Source organism: Akebia trifoliata, chromosome 8, assembly GCF_017979445.1.
Source record: "Akebia trifoliata isolate Shusen 1 chromosome 8, ASM1797944v1, whole genome shotgun sequence".
Taxonomy (NCBI): Eukaryota; Viridiplantae; Streptophyta; class Magnoliopsida; order Ranunculales; family Lardizabalaceae; genus Akebia; species Akebia trifoliata.
In genome coordinates, this window is record NC_141382.1 from 10,092,978 (window position 1) to 10,118,037 (window position 25,060).

Sequence of the window (25,060 nt, forward strand, 5' to 3'; positions counted from 1 at the left end):
GCGTTAATAAAAATAGAGTACCACTATTGCCGCACCAACTTTACCAAAGCTGATTTGCGATTTCTTCTCTCTATCTTCTTCTTCGAAAAAAAAACCCTAGCGTTTAGAACAAATCGCATATTTCTTCTCTCGTTTATATCTTCTTCTTCTTAAAAAAACCGTAGAGTTTTAAATCTCAGAGAACAAATCGAATTTCTTCTCTCCCGATTTCTTCTCTGTACCTTCTTCCTCGAAAAAAAACCCTAGAGTTTAGAACAAATCGCATTTTCGATTGCTTCTCTCATTCATATCTTCTTCCTCTTAAAAAAATCCGTAGAGTCTTAAATCTCTAAAGAACAAATCGCATTTTCGACTTGTTCTCGATTTCTTCTCTCGCGATTTCAGTTTTGGACTTGCGAAACCAGGCGTGGTTCGCGCGGTAGTTCTCTCTCTCTCGGGCATAATGTTTTCTACATCCATTTGGTAATCTTCTTTGATTATTGTTTAATGTTTAGTAATTTATTCGATTCCGTTGGAGAGCTTCTAATAGAAATCTGATTTGTTCTTCAATTATTTTATTGTTTTTTAATTTTAATATTTGCTTTGATTGATATTTGATACACCATTAGTCAAATTTTTAAAGAAAGTTTAATCGCCAGAGAACAAAATGCAGATAAGTTGAAAACAAATTAGGTCATCTGTTGTTTTCAGAAAGAAGATTTATTGGATTTCGTGTTTTATCTGAATAGATTGTCATTCCACAGATGTTGATTGATCACTTCTTAACCTTTATTTATTTGCAGATCTTGAAGTTCTATAACGGATTCTGCGATTTCAGTATTGATTCGAAGGTTCGCTCATCGTTGGTTCTACTCATCTCTTGAGGCTCAGTAGATTGAGCTTGTTTGTTTGATCTGGTTGGATATCTTCTCGATTTCTTGGTATGATTTTAACGATCCTCACTGATTTCTTTTAGTTTTTGAGACCTCAATTGATGAGGTCTAATCCCTGCTTATAAACAACATATAAGATAGAAAATCTTAAAGTAGACCATCCTTAGGATTCACCAAATGCAAAGTGAGGTAACAAAACATCAAACCATTTCAATAGTTCTAAATTTTTATACTTCGATTCATGTGCTCTTGAAAGTTGAGATGGCTCTTTCTATAATACTAATTTGTGTAGGTTTCCTCTGTAAGATAAAGAGTTGATGTCTCTTTATAAGGGTCCCCTTTTAGAGACTCAAACAAACTTCTAGTGTTCTAAAACAGTGCTCTTGACAGATTACACAAGTTCTAACTAATGAGCTGATGTCAGTCGATTCTGAATCTTCTTCTATTGTTACACAACCTGAGGTCTATGAAAGGCATTACTAACTCTGTTCATACTGTTGTTTTCAATTGTTTTATTTCTATACGTATTATAGCTAATAATTGATGTAACAAGTACCAACTGAAAATTGATTTATGATGAAAATAGTACTGTTTCAAAAGTTCTCACACGAGATCTCTAACAAATTAACACCCATATAAAATTTGATATCTTGTAAATTTGAACCAAGCTAATAATTGATGTACCGAGTAAGGAAAAAAAAAAACCCTTCTTTACCAATAAAACCACCATGAATGGGACTTGAATATATCTTAAACAGGACTATATCTCATCCAGAGAGTAATTCACCTTACACCAATTTTTATTGCAACGCAATGTGGTAATGAATCATGATACCATATAGAGTCCCTCGGGTAAAATTTAGATCCAAACTAAAGTGGCCGTGGCATCCATGGCTACTTAGGAGAAGTGGTGTATCTACTCTCTTATATTGTTAAAATTAAGTAAGAGACTGTTTAGTAGTTAATAAGTGTGGTTCTCTTGTCTATGACTCTTGTTAAAAGTTGGTTTGATCTCTCTTGAATGTTTTATTTAAGAGACTCTTATGTGTAATGTGAAAATTGATGATCAACAAATGCACCATGGAGAATGATTGATGACCAAAATATGTTGATTATCTAAAAATTAATTAATAAGTCAACTATTAATTGATAAATATCTAATCTGGGGAAGTGTATAGTATGCCTTAATAGGTGTCTGGTTTTAATTTTATTTATTTTTGGTCTGGGATATTCTGAATCGTAATAAAATTTTGGATGATTTTGAGATATTTGTTCTGTTCTAGTCGTTGGGGAGTGATACTTGTTAGCATCCATCAAAGTATGTGAGCTAAAAAAACAATTCTCTCCCAACACTTGGCATACTTTCTTGTTGGACAAGTAGGCTCTGCTTAAATTCTTCCGATCAATTAAACATGCGAATTGCGCATTTCACACCAAGCTATTAAACATAACAAATTAAATTTTAATTTGGTAAAGTAAGGTTTTGTGACATCTAATTAAGGTTCAATCTTGTTTATGTGAGATATTTTCCATAAATAGAATGTTGTTTTTACATACTATTGAAAAAAAACTTACTTGTTTCTAAATTATGACACTTACTCCAATCTTTGAAGTTGCGTGATTGTATCTTTTTACCTAATTTGTAAATATATTTAGTATTACCAAGTATACAACCTTTAATTCATTTTTTATTTTATTTGAAATTAAATGTTTTAGTTCTTTAATAATAGCTCACTTTTTGATTTTCTGATTATAATCTTCTGCACTATATTTTTGTTTTGGCTCTTTGGTTTTATGTTCTGTTAATTTCCAATTTTTCTCTTAATTTTAATGAACATTGATATTAGTCCTCTAAGGGAAGAATGATTTAGTAGTCCATGAATGCTTGACACGTGGACCTACAACCCCAAATCAGCCAGTTTGTAGATTTCTAACTCTTGGATTTGAGGTTTTGTAATGTAGTTTGAAACTTTTGTTATGATCCAACGGCTAGAAATCATCAATCATGAATAAAGTTTGGCTGTGATCCTACCTAAAGTTCTCCTAGACCAAAAAAGTCAACCTAATGGTATGATCAGAACCATCCAATCATGTGATGGGTCCATCAACCAAATAAGTTGACTTGGATTTTCAATATGTTTGTTAGAACACAAAGATATATTCAAACTCGACATATCTGTTTTGAATCTGAGATCAGGTACCCATATCATCCCTTGATCAGAAGACAATCAGCTTGTTTTTCTCAGCCAATTGGTGTAGGCCTTGTAAAGTCTTCACTCCTCAGTTGATGTAACTATTAGAAGGTATATCCAAATGGTATTTCATCCTAATATCAAACTCACTCATTACCAAATTAACACCCATAAAAAACATTAATCTGTGCCCAATTTACTCCAAATGGTTTCTGCTATAAATTTTATGTTGTAAGTTTACATTTTGAAGAAACAACATTATGCATTTGGACTGGCACCAAGGGTGTGGTATGGTTATTCATTCTTAGAAGCAACCACTTAGTTGTTTTGCAAGAATTTAGCACCACTTGATAAATTATTAGGATTGAGTCTTTGGCTCAATTGCACACTGCTTCAGGTCATAAATTTGCCTTATCATTCTTCTCCCGCAATTTTGTCCAAAGAAGTTAGTGTAGGACTAGTCTTATCTAAATATAAATAGAGGATAGTGGTCCAACCCATCATTGTTGACCAAACCCCAAATCTTTGGGATGAATGATGTGTTGAGGATAAAAATATATTAGAAATGTCTTATATAATTGTTATATACTGGTATACTGAACTTCATTTGGTTTCTTCTTTGGTCCCCATTTATTTATTATGTATAGTCTAGTTCTTGTAGTTAAGAGATTCAAATAAGACTACTATATGAATTCACTCCTATATGCACAATGTGAAAAGTTTTGTGCATGGATAAGGAGAAAGGATAATTAGTAGCAAAAATTTGAGATGAAGAATGATTTTATTTTATTTTGTTTAGCAGGGTGGGTAGAAAAATCCAGGATTTTCATATTTCAAAAAATACAACAAACGCGTCGTTATTGAATACCTAGAAGATGTCTTCGAAGCCCGTACCCCCAAGTAAGACATGGATGACTGCGCCAAGGCTTTCTGTTGAATACTTGGAAGGAATTAATTCATTTTTTGATTTCATAAAGGCTAATAAATATAAATTAGGGGATGATGATTGGTATTGTTGCCCTTGTGTGAAGTGTCGTAATTTGATCGGGGGGAAGAAAACGATAAACGATATTCGCACTCATTTGATTTGTGATGGTATAGATACATCTTACATTACATGGATCCATCATGGAGAAATTCATCCTAGAAGTTGTGCAAACATTGTGGACAATACACTTGCTAGTGATCATATTGAAGATGTAGTCCCGAACATGGCTGACATGGTAAATGATGCTCAAGCTTATATGGGATCTAGTACATCTATATATATGGATGAAATTGATGATGTAGATGATGTTCAAGTTGAGAATGATTCTTCAGAGAATATTCAGTACGAGAAGTTGATGGAAGAAGCGTTACAACCCTTATATCCATCGTGTCGAATTGGTGATACAAAATTATCGGTGAGAGTTGAATTACTGAGTATGAAGGTTAGACATCAATGGTCTAATAGGAGTTTCACAGAATTGTTACAATTAATCAAAAGAATTTTACCAAAGGAGAACACTTTACCTGATAGAACCTTCATTGCTAAGAAGATGATCAAGTCTTTGCGTATGAAGCACGAGATTATTCATGCATGTCGTAATGATTGTATGCTATACTGGAGAGAAAATGAAAATAAAGACAATTGTCCTACGTGTGGTGAAAGTAGATGGAAACCGATGAACCCATTAAAATCAAGAAGCTCACGTATACCTTGGAAAAAGTTGAGATATTTTCCGTTAACACCAAGGTTGCAAAAAATGTATAGTGTACCGTGGATTGCAGAAAACATGACATGGCATGCAAATCCTGACTTAGTATCGAACATATTAACCATGAATCACCCAAAAGATTCTTCTTGTTGGAAACAAGTAAATCGTAAATGGAGTAATTTTGGTGATGAGGCACGTAATATTCGGTTGGGGCTTGCAACTGATGGATTCAATCCTTTTGGAAACAATAATAACTCTTATAGTTGTTGGCCTGTTATGATTGTTCCATACAATCTTCCTCCATCGTTATGCATGCGAAAGGAGTTTACTATCTTAACATTATTGATTCCGGGAAAGAAAGGTCCAGGATACGATATTGATGTCTACTTGCAACCATTGATTGCAGAGTTGAAGGAATTATGGTCCACAGGAATTATAACGTATGACTCTTACACTAAGAGTATGTTCAACATGAAAGCAATTTTGTTATGGGCCATACACGATTTTCCAGCATATGGTCATTTGTCAGGTTGTAAGACCGCAGGAAAGTATGGTTGCCCTGTATGTAGTGAAAAAACAGAATCAATATGGCTAAAACATGGGAAAAAATTTGCTTACATGGGGCATAGAAGATTTTTATCAGATTCGAGACATCCATTCAGGAGCCAAAAATCACAATTTAATGGGCATGAGGAATATGGGAAACATCCTTTACGTTTGAGTGGTGTTGAAGTATTGAACAAAATGGAAACTATTCAGACTAACTTCGGAAAGGTAAAAGACAACAAAAAGAAAAGGTCCGCGAATCAGAATGAATCTACTGCATGGTCAAAGAGATCGATCCTTTTTGAATTGCCGTATTGGAAGGTGCGTTAGGATTATCTTTCTAAACATTAATGTAATGCGGTATAATATTAATTTATTCATGCTGACATATGTTTTGTCAATCTATAGGATCTACCTATTCGCCACAATTTGGATGTAATGCATGTGGAAAAAATGTGACAGAAAATCTCTTAGCAACAATCATGAATACAAAGAATAAGACGAAGGACGGTCTTCAAGCTCGTCAAGACCTAAAGGCTATGAAAATAAGGAAAAAGTTGTGGCCCGTAGAGATGAATGGCAAGTTGATTTATCCAGAAGCTCCTTTCTTATTGTCTCAATCGGAAAAAGAATTAATTTGTACAACTTTGTATCATTTGAAGGTTCCTATTGGATATAGTGCAAATTGGAAACATAATGTGAGTTTAGAGGACAACGAATTCAAGAACCTAAAGTCACATGATTATCACATCCTTATGCAACAATTGTTACCAGTGTTATTGATGTACGCATTCAAGGGTCATAAGCCATTGCGGGCTGCTATTCAACAATTATCAATATTTTTCAATGTCTTATGTTCGAAGATTATTAATCGTGTGGAACTTTCGAAGATGAAAGATCAAATTGTTGAAACACTATGTGTGTTTGAAAAGTACTTTCCTCCTTCTTTTTTTGTTTCCATGACACACCTTGTTGTACACTTGGCGGAGGAGGTGCAAGTTTGCGGACCCGTTAGATATCGATGGATGTATCCTTTTGAGCGGTAAATAAAATTTTAAATTAATGAGTTTATTTTTATAATTAAATTTTGCGTCAATCTAATATATGATTCATGTATTAGGAAGATGAAAACATATAAGCGATATGTGGTGAATCAGACATATCCAGAAGGATGTATTACAGAATGTTACCTTATGGATGAATCAATGATGTATGCCATGAATTACATATTCAATGGGGAAAGAGGAAGTCATATGAAAGCGAGGAATACGTTCATGGATGTTGATGGTGAATGTGCTTATCCTATTGATAAAAGAGGGAAGGTTTTTCTTCTTGAAAATGTACAGTACCAGCAAGCGCTCAAATGGGTACTACGTCAATCAATTGAAAATGTTGAGTGGGAAAAGTAAGGAAAATTATTATTTTACTACATACTTGTTTTGTTATGATGGTTTATAGTTCATAATGTATGAATGTTGCATTTATATGCAGAAATTACACTACCTACGTTCAAAGCCACGTATCTAGTTGTCAAACTCAAAGAAGTAATTCAAGAATAGAAAAGCCAATGGATTACATACCTTGGCTTAGACAACAATTACAGAATGAGGAGAACTTTACCTTGAAAAGGCTTGTTGATGGTCCAAAATTTGAAGCTATTTCATATAGTTCATACAAGGTAAATGGGTATGTATTTTGTACAGCGGATTCAGAAATGAACAAAACAACACAGAACAGTGGGGTCTCTATGAAGGCTGTGACTAGCTTCAGGTCAAGTGTCAGGGATAAGAACGTTGTTAATAAAGAAGTTACTTACTATGGAATTGTCAAACAAATCTTAGAGTTGGATTATCATGATTTTAGAATACCGATATTTTATTGTGATTGGGTTCGTATAGAAGACACAAACGGATATATAGTTGATCCAGAAACGAACTTGATTTATGTTAATTTAGGGAGATTACAGAGAACTACAAGAGAAGTTGATGAGCCATTTATTCTTGCTTCTCAAGCAACTCAAGTATTTTATTGCAAAGATTGTAGTAGGCCTACAGAAGATTGGCATGTTGTCTTGGAAGTTCCAAAGAGATTGGATCTAGATGTTGATTCTTATGAAGATCCCTTAGTATTTGAGGCAAGAATGAATGGAAATTCATCAGCATCATTACTACAAGAAGATATCATAGAATATGATAACATGGATGAAGATGAATGAAAATGTTTGTAAGCATGCATTTAATTTATTTATTTTTATTGTCATTGCCTTTATTTAAATTACTTGACTTGAAAATACTATTTGTGATTCCAGCACTATGTCATTTGGGCGATCATCATCCGCTCCTAATACGGCATCGGCATCAGCATCGGCATCAGTATCACATCCGCATCCGCATCCGCATCCGCATCAACATCCGCATCCGCATCTACATCTACGATTGAGAGTATGTATAAAGGGTGAATAGATTGTATTCATTTGTTCAATATTTGTTATCACGTTTTTGTTAATTCTTTTCATTTTTCATAGGTGGGCTTATCCAAGTTCAGTTTAATCTAAATGGGCAACCAATCGGTCCTAACTCATCTCAATTATGCACTACTATTGGGCGGGTAGCAAAGACACATGTGCCACTTATATATGATAGGTGGACTAATGTGCCTACTAAGCTCAAGGAACAAATTTGGGAGTCTATCAGTGTGAGTGCATGTGTATTAAATGATTTATTTTTATTTGTAAATTGTAACTATGACTTATTACAAATATAACACATCTTATTTAATTTTCTTTGTAGGGCACCTATCAAATTCAAAAATGGCATAAGGATTGGGTAATAAAAAAAGCGAACTTATGTTGGAAAGAATGGAAAAGTAATCTCCGTCGGAATGTATATGATAAATATCCAACGGATGCGGAAAGGAAAAAACATGTACCTCATTACGTGAGAAAAGAAGATTGGGAGAGGTTTGTCGACTTCAACTCGACACCTGAGGGCCAAGCTTTGAGGGCGACTGGGAAGCGTGTTAGACAAGAAAATAAAAATACTCATACCTCTGGTAGAAAGGGACAAGCCCGGCTTGCTGATGAATTGGTAAGTTTAATATCATGTTAGAAATGAAATATGTATATATTGTTCATTTACATATTTGACTGTTTCATTTATAGAGTAAAGAAGATCCTCATAAGGGGATTACCAGGACAGACATATACATTGCTAGCCATGCCAAAAGCCAACAAACGGTTAGAATAATTTATTTATTGGATTTTCGTGATTTTCATGAACACCTCTTTGTTCTAGTGTTTGATTGATCTGTTATATATATATATATATCTTGAATTCATCTTGTAATCTGAATGTGAACACTTCAGCATTGAAATTGACACTTCAGCATGATTGAAATTGACCCCAAGACTTGACTTGACTTTAATTATTGTTATGATACACTTCAGCATTATTGTTATTATTGTTGATTGGCAGAATTGGCTTGATTTACTGTTTTCTACAGAAACCAAAACTAATCTAGGGGTATGCCCCCCTAACACATTGTACACTATCTCTTTAGTGGAGCTATGGAATAAATGCTCTTAAATTCATCATTTGTTGGGGGAGGGTATGTAATTGGTGGAGGTTTATGGGTTGGGGGTCGGTATGTAATTGGTGGTGGCTGTATTGGTGTTGGTTTATGTGTTGGGGGAGGATATGTAATTGGTGGTAGTTTATGGGTTGGGGGAGGGTATGTAATTGGTGGCGGCTGTGTTGGTGGTGGTTTATGTGTTGGGGGAGGATACGTAATTGGTGGTGGTTTATGGGTTGGGGGAGGGTATGTAATTGGTGGCGGCTGTGTTGGTGGTGGTTTCTGTGTTGGGGGAGGATACGTAATTGGTGGTGGTTTATGGGTTGGGGGAGGGTATGTAATTGGTGGCGGCTGTGTTGGTGGTGGTTTCTGTGTTGGGGGAGGTTTGTGGTAATGAGAGTAGAATGGAATGTGTGTGTGTGTGTGTGTGTGTGTGTGTGTGTGTGTTGTGGGTGTAGTTAGAATAACCTCCAGCCCATTAAAAATCCAATTGATATGTAGGGCTGGACTAAGTCCTTTCTCCAAATATGTTACTAAGCAGTTTAAATAAATAGAATATGGAACAAAATGTCAAGGGCATACCTCATAGATTACACCTTCTGAAATCTGAAATTTGTGAGACCCATTAAATCCCCCATGAAAGTCTTGCATATTTTTCGGAAACAGAACTCATCGATCAAGGGAAAAAAAAAAACTTTTGACCAGGATGCAACAGAGGTTAGAGCATCTGATTGACCCCAAATCAAATCCTGAATTATTATTTTTTTCCATGACGTTACCATCGATGCTCAATTGACCACAAAATTAAGCACCTTGATCAGAATTAAGTATACAAGTATTAATATATGCCTCCCTCAATTTTTTGGTTTTTTAGTTGCCTTTAAGCCCATGATGAGTGGATTGGGAGTTTGGGCTATTTTGGGCTCATGAATGTTTGTTCCAACAATCTAGCATACTAAATTGTTATTTTGGAAATCTTAGAACTCTTAACAATTTCCAATTTCCTTATTTTTAAATTAATTTGTAGAACATCTTTCAAAAATAGATTGGACATACTGTTATACATAGTGACCTTATTTACTGTTTCGAAATTATATTTTAAACAATGATTTGCCATTGTACACTATTTACCACATTGTACACTATTTACCACTTGTTTTCTGTTACAATTGATTATAAGGACCTTCAACAGTTTATGGGTATCCAAGTCTAGCTATACCCATGTTGTCATATAGGGTATTACACACCATTGAAAATAGTTTGGTCATCAAAACACCGATTGGGTAAGAATGGCAGCTCTTACTCTAACAAACATTATAAAAACCAATTCTTACGTACAGAAAGTTGTATGTAATTATTGTAGTAAAAGAATTTCATATGATTGTAATACAACTAGAGCTAGTACACTATTTTTTTTTTAATAATTGTTATTCTTTATAATTCTTAATTATTATTTATTTTGCAGGAGGCCATCAATAGAATGATTGCTAATGACCCTTCTAATAAACATAACGATCTAGACCATGACCCTGTGGCTGTGGTATGTGCATTATTTTAATTAGGATATTTTGTAATTATGATATAATGTTGTGTAGTAGGCATTGATATTAGTAAGTATGATATCATATCGTTAGTAGGTATTGATATTAGAAACTTTTTGTACAGGTTTGTGGTCCTGATAGTCGGGGTCGTGTTCGGGGAATGGGTTCAGGTGTTTCCAAGACTTCCGTGCGTGCTTCAATTCCTTACAAGCAAGCCTTGGCGTATGAGACGACAATCCTTCATAATAGAGTGGATAAGTTGACGGAAGCGGTGCAAAAGATGAATGAGACTTTACAACAATCAAAATTTTCTACTAGAACACCAATGCGGTCTTCCACCAATCCCGGCAGTTTTTCACAGGTATAACATTGGCATTTTACTTTTGATAGATGAGTGAACTTCTATTGTTGCAATGATATTGTCTACATTATTTTATAGGTAAGGCCCGATTCTCCACATCATGAGTCACATTCTAATCCACCAAGGATACAGACAGGTCCTTGTAAGGTGAATCGCTTACAACGACCACATGATTGTGTTGCCGAAGGAAGAGTGATAGGTGCATCTAATGCAGATTCAGATAGCTACGATATTCTTATAGATGAGGTCCTTGATGGGAATGTGATTCTACAGAGTGGAGAAGGAACATTCGCTGATTTGACATGCGGTGATATTATTGATTGGCCCAAATTTCGAATAAAGTTTTACTGAACAGAGGTACTTTTCTTACTTTATATGGTAGATAGACACTAAACATAAAAAATTATAATAAAATAATTAAATGTTTGACAATGATAGTTATGAGAACTCTTTTATTTTGTAATTTGGTATATTCATCTTTCTTGTATAATTACTTGGATTGCTTTAGGTAGTCGGTGTCATTACTATATATCTGACAATGTTTTTTAATTTTTCAATCACAGATTTCGGCAAGGATCGAGAAAGACATGTTGGTTTTGATTTCTACAAGTGAAGTGAAGTAAAGTTGGTAGAAGATATTTTTTGAAAAACTTTTTTAAATATTGGGATGTATATTAAAATCGACACTATGAAAACGGGGCATGTTGGACTATGATTGCACATGTAAAATTTGAATGAACATGGTTTTCATTTGAAAAATGTAAAATTTTGTTTTTTTAGTATATTTATTTATTTTGTTAGATTTTAATTTTCTGTTCAATGAAAATTGTCATTTTCTTTTTAGGTGAAAAATAATAAAAATAACAAACAATACCGATTAAATGTTTTTAAAAAAAAAAAATTGACGGAAAAACGACGGCTCTAAGCCGTCGTTTATCTCTATTAATTAAATTTAAATTCGACAAATAAAATGACGGGTTTGGGCCGTCGTTTTATTTTGACAGGCTATGACCGTCGTTTTCTACAACATTTTGTTGACACGTGCCAACCGTCGTTCACCAAAAACAACTTCGATATTTACAACGGCTCTTGCGACGGCGGGGGCCGTCATTGTTCTTAAAAAACGACGGCTTTGGCCCGTCGTTTTTTGTGAAATATGACGTAGTGATGAAGTGGACGTGCAGCACAGAGAGAGGCTGGAGAAGTGTAGAGGGCGTGATGAAGTGTTGTTGCAGTAGTGGAGATGATGAAGGTGAGTGGAAGGGAGGAAGTATAGTGGAAGGGATGGCGTTGCAGTGGAACCATTGGAGAAGAAAATAAGGGAATATGAACAAGGAGAGAGAGAGGTCTGTGAGCCCAATGGAGAAGAAGCCGTGAAGGAAGAAGAAGCCGTAGATGAGAGAGAGCTCAGCCAAAACGAAGAGAAGAAGAAGATCACAGACGTCCCATGGAGAAGAAGATACGTTTCAGTCCCCAAGAGAGAAGACGTTCTCTCTTTTTTATAGCAAGTAACACTGCGTTTGGATAGAGCTTCTTGACGACTTCTGCTCTTGCGGGGAGCTAGCAAACGTTTGGATAGATTTTTGCTTTGGCATGGAGAGATTTTTGCTCTTGCGGGGAGAGGTTTTTTGCTCTTTGTGCAGAAGCTTCAAAGACCTGCTCTTCCGCGGAGAGGTTTTTTGCTCTTGCGGGGAGTGATTGAGCTTTTGCTCTTGCACGGAGAGGTGTATCCACACAGGCCCTAAGTTTCTAAATTTTTTTTCTTTCTAATTTTTTTCTCTTTCTTTTTCCCTCTTTTACACGTCCTTTCCTTTGGGAGAATGATAGTGGGGTGATCCCCCGCTACTCGTAGCACATAACCTCGAATTGTGATTGGTTTATTCTAGTTTTGATTAAAAATTTTGTTTTAAATTTTATTGATTTGAACTTAATTTTAATTTTGTTGGTTTAATTGTTTAACTTTTGATTTGATTTTAATTGTTTAATTTTGAATTGGATTTAAAATTTTTTAATTTTAAGTTTTAATTGTTCAATTTCAAATTATCACTACAAAATTATTAGTTTTTAGCGACACCATCATTGTGGCGGCCAAAAAATTCCCGTCGCTATAGAGCTCGTCTTATACTTACCACCGCTACTCCCCATCTACCAAATCACTTCTCCATACAACTATTCACAAAATTCTTCGCGCGAATTTACCAAATCGAAACATCTCTCTCTCGCTGCTCTCTCTGTATCTCCTCTTCTCCATTGCTAATGGCGGAAATTTGATAGAAGATGTATCATCTCTCTCTCTCTCTCTTTGTATCTTCTCATTCGACTTAATCAAATGGTTAAAACAAAATGGCCGAAATTATCTCACTCTCTTTGCTCTCTGTATCTTCTCCTCTCCTTTCCAGCTACGATTCTAGGGTTTTCGGAATTAATGGTGGAAATCTGCTCTTTCTAACATGTATCTTCTTCTTCGTCTCTTTCTTTATGCATCTTCTCTTTAGATTTAATCAAATGGTTAAGACTTTAGATAGATTTGAGATCAAATGGCGATTTCCACTTTGGTTTGATTGGAGATCAAATCGATCTCAATTATTCCATTTTACTGATTGATTTAAAGATCGAAATGCTTAAATTGGTTTTAGATTTGAGATCAAGTTATACCTTACACTTATCCCACCTTGGTAGATCTAAATTGTTCTTATTTTGGGTTGGTCGTAGCCCATGGTTTGAAGTTTCATTCTATTTTAGAATGTTTTGGTTGAGACATTTTGGTATCAATTTACAGATGATTCTCTGTTCCCAAATAGAGCCTCACATAGTGAAAACAAAATTTCAAGTTCAGAGTTGTTCACTTTCTTGTAGTTATTCCACTTTGGTGAGTTTATGAAACATTTCTTTCATTGCTGAATCCTTTTAAGTTCAGTTTCACATTATTTATGAAACATTTCTTTATATAGAATGGTTGTTGGTTGCTGTAGTTTATCTTCAACCCCAAAAGCCAGATCTTCGTGTCAAGGTCTAGACCATTAGATGGTTCTCACGTGTCATGTGTTGTCTATCTCAAGAATCGTCTAACATTCTAGATCTTGAGTGACATGGTCAGCCACAACAGCAACATAATTCTCCAACTATAGTTATATACTTAGTCAATCTTCATATCTTTTCTTATGATCTGTTCTATTATACGTTGATGGATGTATTTTCACACCATTCAACTACAACTTGGATCACTAATGTCTCAAGGACAGCCCAACAACGGAATAAATAAATTAAATCCCCCATTGTAGTCATCCGAAAAAAGATTCTTTAACTACAGAAAAAAGAAACCGAAATATTATATTATTGTTTTGGACATTATTATAAAAAATGGCCGACCCCAAATATTTGTGATAACTCTTCGATAGTGATCATGACATCATTGACAAAATGCGCGTAGCTTTAGATATGAGACAACATACAACTTGGAAGCTGTGATGTTATTAAATAGCAAAAATAAGTACAATCTTTCTCTATAGTTCATGTAGAAATTAAACACAAGTTTTAAGTAGACAAGAGTGGTGCATCATTGGATGATAAGGGCTCAGCCCATGGCATATTTCTGGGTCCAGCTGCGAGCCGTCCATTCGTACTTGGCTTTATCGGTCTTGTACATATGTGCAATCTCAGGTACCAGGATCATCTGGGTTTGGGTCAGTCAGCAGAGAACATATGGACAACAAAACCTGCATTATATAACCAATGTGATATTTAAAATGAGATTGAAATGTCCATGGTAAGAGTGTAAGACTATAAGTAGGTGTGTTTGGCTGCAATCATAACTCCATTCTGATAGAGTTTGTCAAGTGTGAACCATGTCGATCTTTTCGGAGAATACAGTTAAACCATCAAGTTTGGCTGCTTTTGTATATTATGATTGCACCCAAACACTCTCTAAAAGGAATTTGAGATATGGGGGCCTTGGAAATGGTGAGTGCAAGACTCCATTGCTCCTTCAATATGTCCAAACAGATATTCCCACTATTGTTTATATTTGGATGGAAGACATTGGTCCTGAATGCAACCTGCCAGTAGTTTTACAAGAAACAATTAAGTTCTAATATCAATAAACCTAAAATCACAACATGATCAATAAGTAGTGTTTGGGGAGCACTTTTGACGCTCAAAAAATGTTTCTGATCTAATGTATAATATATATAACATATTACATAATATCATGTATAATATATACATGTTTCTGATCAATAAGTAGTGCTTTATTTTAGAGTGCCTAAGTTAGTCTTTTTTTCATTATTTTTTTACCTTTTTTCCAATCAAGACCCATACATTGCTTAGAACAAAACAATGGTCAAAAAGTCCATCATCTTTAATTAGAGATTCTGTTATTGTGGTTTGTGCTTTAGAACCAAAAGTATAATCCAAAGCTGCTTTCCTTCCATTTGTCTCAGAGCATCTTCACTAAAAAACATAATTAACTTTGCAGATTTTTAAGTTCTCTCCACCACACAAAGTGATTGATTATGAGGGATGTATTGCACACTAGATAACTATTATTACACACTTATATTCAATTTGGGGGTTAGGGAAGAGTGAAATTAAACATGAAAGCTAGAGGTCTAAAAGAGGTACACAAGGAGAATCAAGAAATGTTTGTTGTGCCTTGTATTCTGTTGGTGGTGTTCTATAGGCAGAATGGACTGTACATCAGGGGCGATTTCGCGGGTCCATCAAGACCCACACCTTATCTTCTAGTGCTGAATGTTTTAAATTTAATTAGTGATTGATTATGAGGGATGTATTCCACACTAGAAAACTATTATTGCACACTTATACTCAATTTGGGCCAAGGGTCTCAAGACACACTTGTCTCACGTGGGTACATGATAGCCAATGTCCCCCATAGGGAGTCCCCAACGATACCATGCATATGACCCACGTATGGACTATAAGCAGGGGTATACAGATGATATGGATCGAGCCTTGAGGCCCTATGGGTGCTACAGTGCAGCTGTTGTACTGACATTGTCTCGAGGCGTTCATTGAGCTTTGAAGGTTGAAGGATCTTAAAGACAAAGATGAGGGTATACAGAATCTTGTATTAATCAAAGTTTTGTTAATGCATGTGTGTTTGCTCATGCCATACCAGGTACTAATTACTATTTAAATAGATGATGGTTGAATATTTTTTATGCAATTGAAGTTGGGCTTGGGTCAATCTTGTTTCATGGATCTCACCTTCTCTTTTTCCTAAATACTATCATATGGTTTCTTCCCTTTCTAACAAGGTATTTCTTTTGTTTTTTTTTCAATCTACCCTATTGCAACAGGGCTTGGGTCAATCTTGTTTCAGAATCAGAACGGTGGGACAATGCTGTAGCCTGCATTGGTGAGACAACTGCTTGGGCTACAAAAAGATATGGCTTGAAGAATGTATACTACCCCTCTAACCTTGGTCTTGAAGGGTATATCTCTCAATCATTGAAAGTCTATTAACTGAAAATTCTACCATCTATGAATATTATTCTAGCATTTACCACACTAACTGTATGCAAAATGTACAAATGCTAATGCATCTGGACATCTAGATGTGTCACACATACTTTCTTATGGATTTATATTTGCTACTAATGGGAGCATTTTCAAATACTAGATGGTACCGGTCAGGAAAGCTTACCTGTGTCCTTACCATTAATATGAAAATTAAAGTGTCCCTGTTTGCAACTGCCCTTTAATCTGGGCTTGGGACTGGCAATGTAGTGCAAAGGGGACAATACACAGGCGGAATTAATATAAATGCTAAGGGTAGAGATAAATTGACGTGTCATGTTTGTGGGTCTCCCCATGAATGTTAAGGCAGGAAGTGGTGTATATTTATGCAAGGATCTAAGTTCAGTTCAGAGCTTTTCTATGAAGCTGATTCATAGAATGCAACTCTGACTGCTATATCTTTTTCTTATGAATAGAAACTTGTCTATTGATGATCCTTCAACAGAGCCATGACTTCTGTTGGTTGAAGTACGTTTGTATTTTTCTTATTACATCAATCTACATTCTTCTTGTTCTTGCTCTATTAGACCCTTTGACTTACACATTCCTTCTAGTACTAGTCTTTGTTGCACATTACTTAGTCTTTGTTACAACATCTTCTCTGCTATATAATTGTAAAATTTTAATGCAGCATTCAAGTCTAGGCCATGAGACTTGAATGAATGCGTTAGATTATTCTCTTTTATTTAGGGATTGAATAGTTGCACACCATTAGTTGATGGTTGCACTCTTAACATTAAAAATAAAATATTTTTTTTTTAAATCTAGATTTCATTATGGTAATCTTATGATTTAGGGGTTTATGCATCTTCCCATGGCTTGTTCTATGTTCATGCTCTCATGTTCTCTTTGGAATCAATTTAAGTTACTAGTATTCCAATCTATATTTAGGCTTTATTTAGAAATTGATAAAAGGCTTCAATGGCCTTTTTCCCATTGTGAAAGAAGTGGAGCGTCGGCTGCAGTAAAATACACACGTCAATAGTAAGGGGGATCATCAATAATGGATCAGGAAACACTACAAAATTTTAGGCTTTTAGCGGGGGGTCAAAAACCATCGCAAATACCAAAAACCGCCGCTAATTGATTATATTACCGTCGCTATAGATATGAGTGAGACCTATAGTGACGGTCAAAAACCGCTAATATATTGTATTACCGTCGCTATAGATATAAGTGAGTCCTATAATGACAATCAGAAACCGCCGCTAATTAGTTTTTTACCATAGCTATAAATACAATTTTGAATGCTTATAGTGACGGTAATGGCCACCGCTAATAAGGTTTATTTATTTTTTAATTTCTTTTATTTTAAAATTATTTGTAATTAAATACCTATTTTTATACAACCTGTCAATTAAATACAATTACTTAGTAAATCAAATTAGTTAAGAGACAAGTACAACAAAATAATAAGTCGATTGAATTAAGAGTCAATGCTTATAAATTCATGTTTATCACTAAAAAAATAAATGATAATACATCATTTCGACTTGTAATATCTTGAGAGTCTTCTGGTAATAAACTCAAAAGTTCTTTTATCTTGTCCTTTAAAATATTTTAAACATTCTTAGTATCTTCAAATTCAGATATTAACATAATTGATTAATGCTTGATGAAAATTATCTAAAATTAAACTTACAATCTTCTTTGCCGTGGCCAAATCATTGGACTTGTGTGTCATGAGAAATAAGATTGCTCGACTTGGCTCAGTATTCGTTGAACTCTTTAATTTCTATGTGCATCACATTAAGACAATGACAACAAGATTAGTTTATAATATAAATAATTGGGCACGAAATTGATAGACAACATAATAAATAAATATATATATATATACCTCATCATATTTAATACAAGCTATACTCTTCGTCCCAATTGTATGGGTCATTGTCTGTTGAGCACGATTTGCCTTATTTCTATGACTTCGAGACTGTACATTAAATAATTTGTGAGAAGTTAAATATATGAGATATAGAGTATCTTATAATTTGTTTGCAACTTTTCATAATTCAATATGTATAAATTTCAAATATAAATGTACCTGCCCCTCCTCCGAATTCCAAAAGGCTACGAGAGAATACAATTGAGCCTCCAAAACATAGGATGGATGATTGGCACATCGAATTGCATCATCTTTGTATTTATCATAAAATTTGATTTTCAACTTACATTTATGATACCTCCACTTCTTGCCAATAGATTGTAACACAACTTGTTTAAGCGTGGGTGGGATATCAAATTTGGCCTGTATAAAAAATCAATTGAAAATTATGAGTCAAAATTGTTCAATGCTAAACTCATAAATTATCTAATATTATATTATAATTAATTGATACCAATGTTGTTTGTCATGCATTTTCCTTCATTGATTCTGGCATTGCATGCCAATCAAGGATGTCAAGGGGAAACATATGGCCATCTCGAGCCAATATACCCAAGTATCTTTGGAGCTTAGCCACATGCTTTCCCACAGACTATTCATGGTTATCTCGTATTATTTCAAACCTTTCTCCTGGCTTTAGATTCTGTAATGAGAGGCATTGAGTCCGGCCTCTTTTTCTCTTCGACTTTGTCCTCTCACCAAATGAACTTTGTCCAGGTTCCATCTGCAAATGTAAAGTGCAACAGAATGTTCAAAAGGGAGTATAATAATAATGCCACTTATAATGCCCCTTTCATGGTTACCTGACATGCTGCAGCTTGAAGACCACATGATTGGGTAGTAGTACTAGTAGTAGAGAAAAGGAACTCACAATATATGTTTCTCAAAAGAAATAATAATGGAAAGGAAGGGCAAACTGGTTTTCACCACAAAGGACACCCTCCAAAACAAGCATGCCAAAAACAAGCATTTCAAACATTTTTACCACAAACTCTCCTCACCATTACAACAAAGATTAGAACTTCAAAACAAAGTGTCATCAATGACCTCTAACAATAAACAGAGTAGTTCAACAAATTTAATTTAATTCATGAACAATGACTCAATTAAATTGTTCTCTATAATAACTTTTTCATCAAGGACATACCGATCCAATACCATAAATCACGATTCAATAAGATTAAATTCATTTAAGGACCAAATATATATTAACCACTCCATGAAAAACAATAAAAACAGAAACATAAAAGTTATTTGGAGAAAATGTACAGAAAATATAAGAATTCAAACAAAGAAAACCAAACTGAAATTGATTTTGATCTTTAATCAAAATCTGACAAATAATTTGGGATATTTAATCTTTAAATGATTAGAAATGTAATCTCAACCAATGTTGTAAACTAACCTATATAATCAGTCATTTAGGTTTTATGGATTTAGAATCCTAAAGTTGAAAACCCTAGGATTGATGCTTTGAAACTAAAGAGAGAGACTCACCAGGATTTTAAACCTTCAACCTTGGATCGAATACGCACAATTAAATCCAGAAGCTATGGAAGGCAAGGACGATTGACGCTTCAAAATAATAAAACCAGATTTGCTCAGAAAAATGAATAAAATCCACAATCAATGTTTCAAAACCAGATTTGCTAAAAATAAAGAAAAAAACTCACAATCTATGAGATCTGAAACATAAAGAAACCAAATTCGATGATAATTTCGAGTGGTCTATAGTTGTGTGAGATTTGAAACACGAAAAATCCTTTGAAACCCTCAAAGTGAGCGAGAGAGAGGGAGATGGTGGAAGCCTCGAAGACGACTTTGAGTAAGTCTCGAAGAAAACGATCGCAGCTTTGCAACTTGAAAGGGAGAGTTCGAGATCGCAGCTTCACAACTTCGCAGCTTAAAAGGGAGAGAGAGAGATGAAGGAAGTCTCGAAGACGATCGCAGCTTCGGGAGAGAGATATGGAGGAAGTCGAAAAACAGAGATGGCGCAAGTGACGATCGCAGGTTCGCGACTTCGCGGGCTTTTTAATTTTTTTTATTTTTTTACAAAAATTTTTGTTATTTATTTTTATTTTTATTTTTTTAACAAGATATATTGTGTAGAATTTCATTTTACTGTAGCGTATAGTGGCGCTTATTTTGGCTGCCACAAAAAACTTGTCACTAAAGATTGGTATTTTTGTAGTGAAAAAACTTGAAAATTTCAGCAATATGTAGTAAACTTCAGTTAGTTGTCTTGAGCTAATTATAAACTTTAGTCTAGATTCTCAAAAATAATCATAGGCAACAACCAAATGAAATGTGAATATAGTGATGAAGCATCTATGCTGAAGAGAAAGGGAAGAGTACAAAGAAAATTTACAAGATCTTCAGTTGTTGTAGAGGTCTTTATATTGATCTTGCCAAAAGTTTTTGCAACACTAAATGTTTTTAGTAGCACAATGTTTCTAGTTTACTTGATCCATACCATGGAGCGACAGTGTGCAGGAGGTATTTGTGGCCTTAAAGAGTGTATATAGCATTGTTGACATCATGCAAACTAAAGAGTCGTCTTTTTGGTCAACTTATATAATTTTATTTTCTTGCCTTAGGAGTTTCTTCTCACTAACTGATTTTCCAGCACCAAAGTAATATCAGATGTAGACATCCCATTCTGTAGCAGCCTAACCTGACAATTGGTCGCCCCTGGACCTTTGTGTTCACAAAAGGCAGGCTTGATCACACCAGATTTGTGGCAGAATTGGATGTAACACTGAGGTGCAAGGATTGATATTTGACTAGCTTACACAAATCATGATGCATAGAGCTGCAAACCATTGGCTTGTACGAGGACATTGTAAAATTGGAACGTTGGAATATATGTGCAGGTTTACAAATATCAAAAACAGAACCAAAGCAAGAGGAAGGCGAGGTGGGTGGTTAAATAGAGATGTAGTAAGATAATAGGACATGCCATGATTGAAGATTTAAGATAGAGTTGAGTGGTAAATATGATTCATGCTGCCAAACACTAGATTTGTGGGTCTCCCCATGAATGATAAGGGAGGAAGTGGTGTATATTTATACAAGGATCTAAATTCAGTTCAGAGCTTTTCTATGAAGCTGATTCATAGAATGCAACTCTGACTGCTATATCTTTTTCTTATGAATAGAAACTTGTCTATTGATGATCCTTCAACAAAGCCATGGCTTCTGTCGATTGAAGTACGTTCGTAGTAAATAAAGCATAATTTGTTGTATATGCTTTTCCACAATTAGTACATAAAACATAATTATTTGAATAAATAATTTATTTTTCTGTTGCACTTTACATTTGCAGATGGAACCTGGACAAAGTTCATCTGGTGAGAGGACAAAGTCGAAAAGAAAAAGAGGCCGCACTCAATGCCTCTCAGTACAGAATCTAAAGTCAGGAGAAAGGTTTGAAATAATGCGAGATAGTCATGGACAACCTGTGGGGAAGCATGTGGCTAAGCTCCAAAGATACTTGGGTATATTGGCTTTAGAGCAACAACAAATTGTGAGAGATGCTGACGTGGAGAGACTCAAGGAATTGATCATTACTCTAATGAGAAAGGTAAATTCTCACCGATAATAGAATATGTTGTGTTTTAAAATATTTTATTAATAAATAAATATTTATTTATATGACTAATTTGATTAATGTATATGAATTGTAGGTTGATGAGCAGCACAATCAACTCGACAATGATCAGTGTCCACAATAACAACCATGATAGATAGCTTTTGTTTTTTGAATGATAAACATGGATTTATAAGCATCACAATGGATTTATAAGCATTGGCTCTTAATTCAATCGACTTATTATTTTGTTGTACTTGTCTCTTAACTAATTTGATTTACTAAGTAATTGAGTTTGATTGACAGGTTGTATAAAAATAGGTATTTAATTACAAATAATTTTAAAATAAAAGAAATTTAAAAAAATATAAATAAATAAATCTTATTAGCGGTGGCCATTACCGCCACTATAAGCATTCAAAATTGTATTTATAAATATGGTAAAAAAACTAATTAGCGGCGGATTTTAACCATTACTATAGATCTCACTCATATCTATAGCGACAGTAATACACTATTAGCGGCGGTTTCTAACCGTCACTATAGGACTTACTTATATCTATAGCGACGGTAATACAATATATTAGGGCGGTTTTTGATCGTCACTATAAGTTCCACTCATAACTATAGCTACAGTAATACAATCTATTAGCGGCGGTTTTTGACCGCCACTATAGGGCTCATATGGCCTTTAGCGACACCACCTATAGTGCGCGTTACACGTGGCCATCACTATTACTAATAGCGACGGTTTTTTGGTATTTGCGGCGGTTTTTAACCCCCGCTAAAAACCTAAAATTTTGTAGTGTATATGTTAATTGTTTAATTTTAATTTTGAATTAGATATTAAATTTTAATTGTTTAGCTTTGAATTGGATTTTAATTGTTTAATTGTGAATTTTAAATTTTATTTGTTTAATTTTAAGTTTTAATTGTTTAATTTTGAATTAGATGTTAATTGTTGTACTTTTAAGTTTTAATTGTTTAATTTTTTATTTGATTTTAATCTTAAGTTTTAATTGTTTAATTTTTTATTTGATTTTAATTTTAAATTTTAAGTTTTAATTGTTTAATTTTATATTCGATTTTAATTTTTATCATAGTTTCCTAAGGATCGAGATCTCTAAGTTGAGTTTGGAGGTCAAGGGGTATTTCGGTCATTTTTATGATATTTCTTAAATTTCTCTGTTTTCATCGGTTTGGGTCTCGTTAGACTCGAAATCATAATCTGAGTGCAATGGAAGCACTTTCAAGGTCTTTTAGAGGTCCAAAATTTATTCGGGGTATTTTCGTCATTTTGTCGATTTTTGCAAATTTTTACGAATTCTGGCGTGAGGCTTCTTTTAGTCCCAACGTGATTATTTCTATGTTTCAAAGTCGTATTTTCCTAGCTTAGCGAGGTCTCTAGGTCATCGAACTATATAGCGAACCTAAGCGTACGTGCTTGCTAAATCGAATGTAACCTAAGCGTACGTGCTTGATAAATCGAATGTAACCTAAGCGTACGTGCTTGCTAAATCGAATGTAAGGTGTAGCGATCCTAGGCGTGCGTAAAATTCTATGTCGAGTCGTAACGAGTAGGGGAGATGAAAAGAGTGGAAACGAAGGGAATCAGAGACAGTACTCATAAGCCTTTGAGTTCTTCGCGATCATCATTAGGAATTCACGGTAACCGGTGACGAATTGTTGAATTAGGCAGATGCAAAAATGGGGTGTCTACAAATTGGTTATTGTGTTTTCTTGGTTATGATGAATTGGAGAGAGAGAGAGAGATATATATATATATATGAAAAAACAGAAAATTGGAAAAAAAAAATTATATTATTTTATATATTAATGATTTGTTTTTGTACTTTGAATGAGAATTCAATTTGAAAACAATACTTTTGGGTTGTTTGATTTGTTAGGAATTGAAATTAAATATGTGGATGGTTTCATTATGCATGTTTTTTGGTTAACAATTTATTAGAATTACAAAAGGGTAATATTGTCAAAATGACCATTATGTTTTAAAATTATATTTGTAATTAGAAGCTCTTATAAATTATAAACAAACAACTTTTCCAGATTTCAGATTTCAGACTTCAGAAGTGTTACCAAACTTACCCTAAAAAGAAATTAAATAGTTTTTTGTTAATATGAGTTTTTCCATAAAATCTAAAAGAATGTTGTGGTCGACTATCAATGTGATAATCCATGTGGGCGCAACGACCCTAATTAAGATTTGAAATCTTATTTAAGTTAATAAGAAAAGTATTTTTTAATATATATTTTTATATTATATCTTTAATAATAATGAGCCAAAGTAGTTCGCTAGATAGAGTGAGTCTTTGTCTTGATTTTCGTATTCATTAATTTAACATTTGACAGTAAAGAGTTTGTTGAACCCAACTTTTGTGGTCCATCCCTTTGATTACATATTTTTCTTAGAATTTAATTTTCATCCCGAATATGGTGCCTATTCACTCCCTTGCATCCAAGTAGTCCAGACAAAGGATGTTACATTCTATGATCAATACCATTCATTTCAATGGGATCTATAAGACCCTGAGTTTAGGCCTAAAACGTCTTATATAAATTAAAAGATTAAAATATCCCCATAAAACACTTCTAATGAAAATCTTTAAGAAAGCAACAAAAATTACACGAACATGGTGAATAATGAGACAAGATAAAACACATGACACGAATGAAAAATGAAAAAGTCATCAAGAAAATATGTTGATAGAGAGAATGAAACAATTCAAAAGGATTTGGATAGGAAGTGAATGACCAAAAAAGGAGCTTGCCAACGATGGTATCCACCACGATGGACACTCCCACACTACCTCCTCAATCTTTAGTGTCGAATAGTTCTGAATACTTGTATAGACTAATAAAAATTATTTAAATTCCCTCTTTTCCAAGATATAGCAAAAACTCCTAGTTTTCTGTTCCAAAAGTATATGTCTTCAAGCTCTATAACCATTATAGGAAATTATTTTTAGAGTTGTGTTGAAGTGACTTTAAAATTTGACATTGATTCACACTTGGTTGACTTGGAGGTGTGGTTGAAACCATAGATGATTTCCTCTTATATCTCAATGCAAAGCATTTATGGTTCCGTACACACATCCGCATCAGAAATGTGTGAATCAATGTGAATTTTGAAGTCACTCTAGTATTATTCTTATTTTTAACCAATTCAACATCAACTTCATTGTTTCCCAACTTTACTATGATATCTTATTAAAAGTTAAAGATGAGGAAATAATTTTTTATTCAAAAGG

General features: G+C 34.2%; 3 protein-coding genes and 1 long non-coding RNA gene across 9 annotated transcripts; 3 read left to right on the forward strand and 1 right to left on the reverse strand.

Annotated features, from left to right (window-relative positions):
- Positions 1-785: 785 nt before the first annotated feature.
- Positions 786-11,524, forward strand: LOC147396016 (uncharacterized). 5 transcript variants are annotated; one of them, XM_086451452.1, is made up of 11 exons: positions 4,088-6,349; positions 6,428-6,712; positions 6,799-7,526; positions 7,616-7,748; positions 7,832-8,001; positions 8,097-8,393; positions 8,468-8,542; positions 10,343-10,417; positions 10,543-10,779; positions 10,858-11,136; positions 11,343-11,524. In XM_086451452.1, exons 8-10 carry the CDS (start codon positions 10,358-10,360, stop codon positions 11,128-11,130), a joined length of 570 nt encoding a protein of 189 aa, XP_086307578.1. In that variant the 5' UTR covers positions 4,088-6,349; positions 6,428-6,712; positions 6,799-7,526; positions 7,616-7,748; positions 7,832-8,001; positions 8,097-8,393; positions 8,468-8,542; positions 10,343-10,357; the 3' UTR covers positions 11,131-11,136; positions 11,343-11,524. The 5 variants fall into 5 exon arrangements, 4 of the variants coding, with proteins under 4 accessions (XP_086307579.1, XP_086307580.1, XP_086307581.1 ...); XM_086451454.1 differs by lacking the exons at positions 4,088-6,349; positions 6,428-6,712; positions 6,799-7,526 and adding exons at positions 787-920; positions 3,867-3,964; XM_086451453.1 differs by lacking the exons at positions 4,088-6,349; positions 6,428-6,712; positions 6,799-7,526 and adding an exon at positions 786-920.
- Positions 3,940-5,637, forward strand: LOC147396017 (uncharacterized). Its single transcript, XM_086449759.1, has one exon. The coding sequence runs from the start codon at positions 3,940-3,942 to the stop codon at positions 5,635-5,637; it is 1,698 nt and encodes a 565-aa protein (XP_086305885.1).
- Positions 11,525-14,042: 2,518 nt separating the features above from the next.
- Positions 14,043-22,139, forward strand: LOC147396018 (uncharacterized). Its single transcript, XM_086451961.1, has 3 exons — positions 14,043-16,232; positions 21,528-21,785; positions 21,889-22,139. The coding sequence occupies exons 2-3, from the start codon at positions 21,528-21,530 to the stop codon at positions 21,934-21,936; spliced, it is 306 nt and encodes a 101-aa protein (XP_086308087.1). The 5' UTR covers positions 14,043-16,232; the 3' UTR covers positions 21,937-22,139.
- LOC147396019 (uncharacterized) lies at positions 17,939-20,642 on the reverse strand. Of its 2 annotated transcripts, XR_015180688.1 has the most exons (6): positions 19,876-20,642; positions 19,700-19,777; positions 18,657-18,926; positions 18,362-18,565; positions 18,158-18,250; positions 17,939-18,052 (listed from the first exon to the last, which is right to left on the reverse strand). It is a non-coding gene; the product is annotated as an uncharacterized LOC147396019 (long non-coding RNA). The 2 variants fall into 2 exon arrangements; XR_015180687.1 differs by having other exon boundaries at positions 18,362-18,926.
- Positions 22,140-25,060: the final 2,921 nt, after the last annotated feature.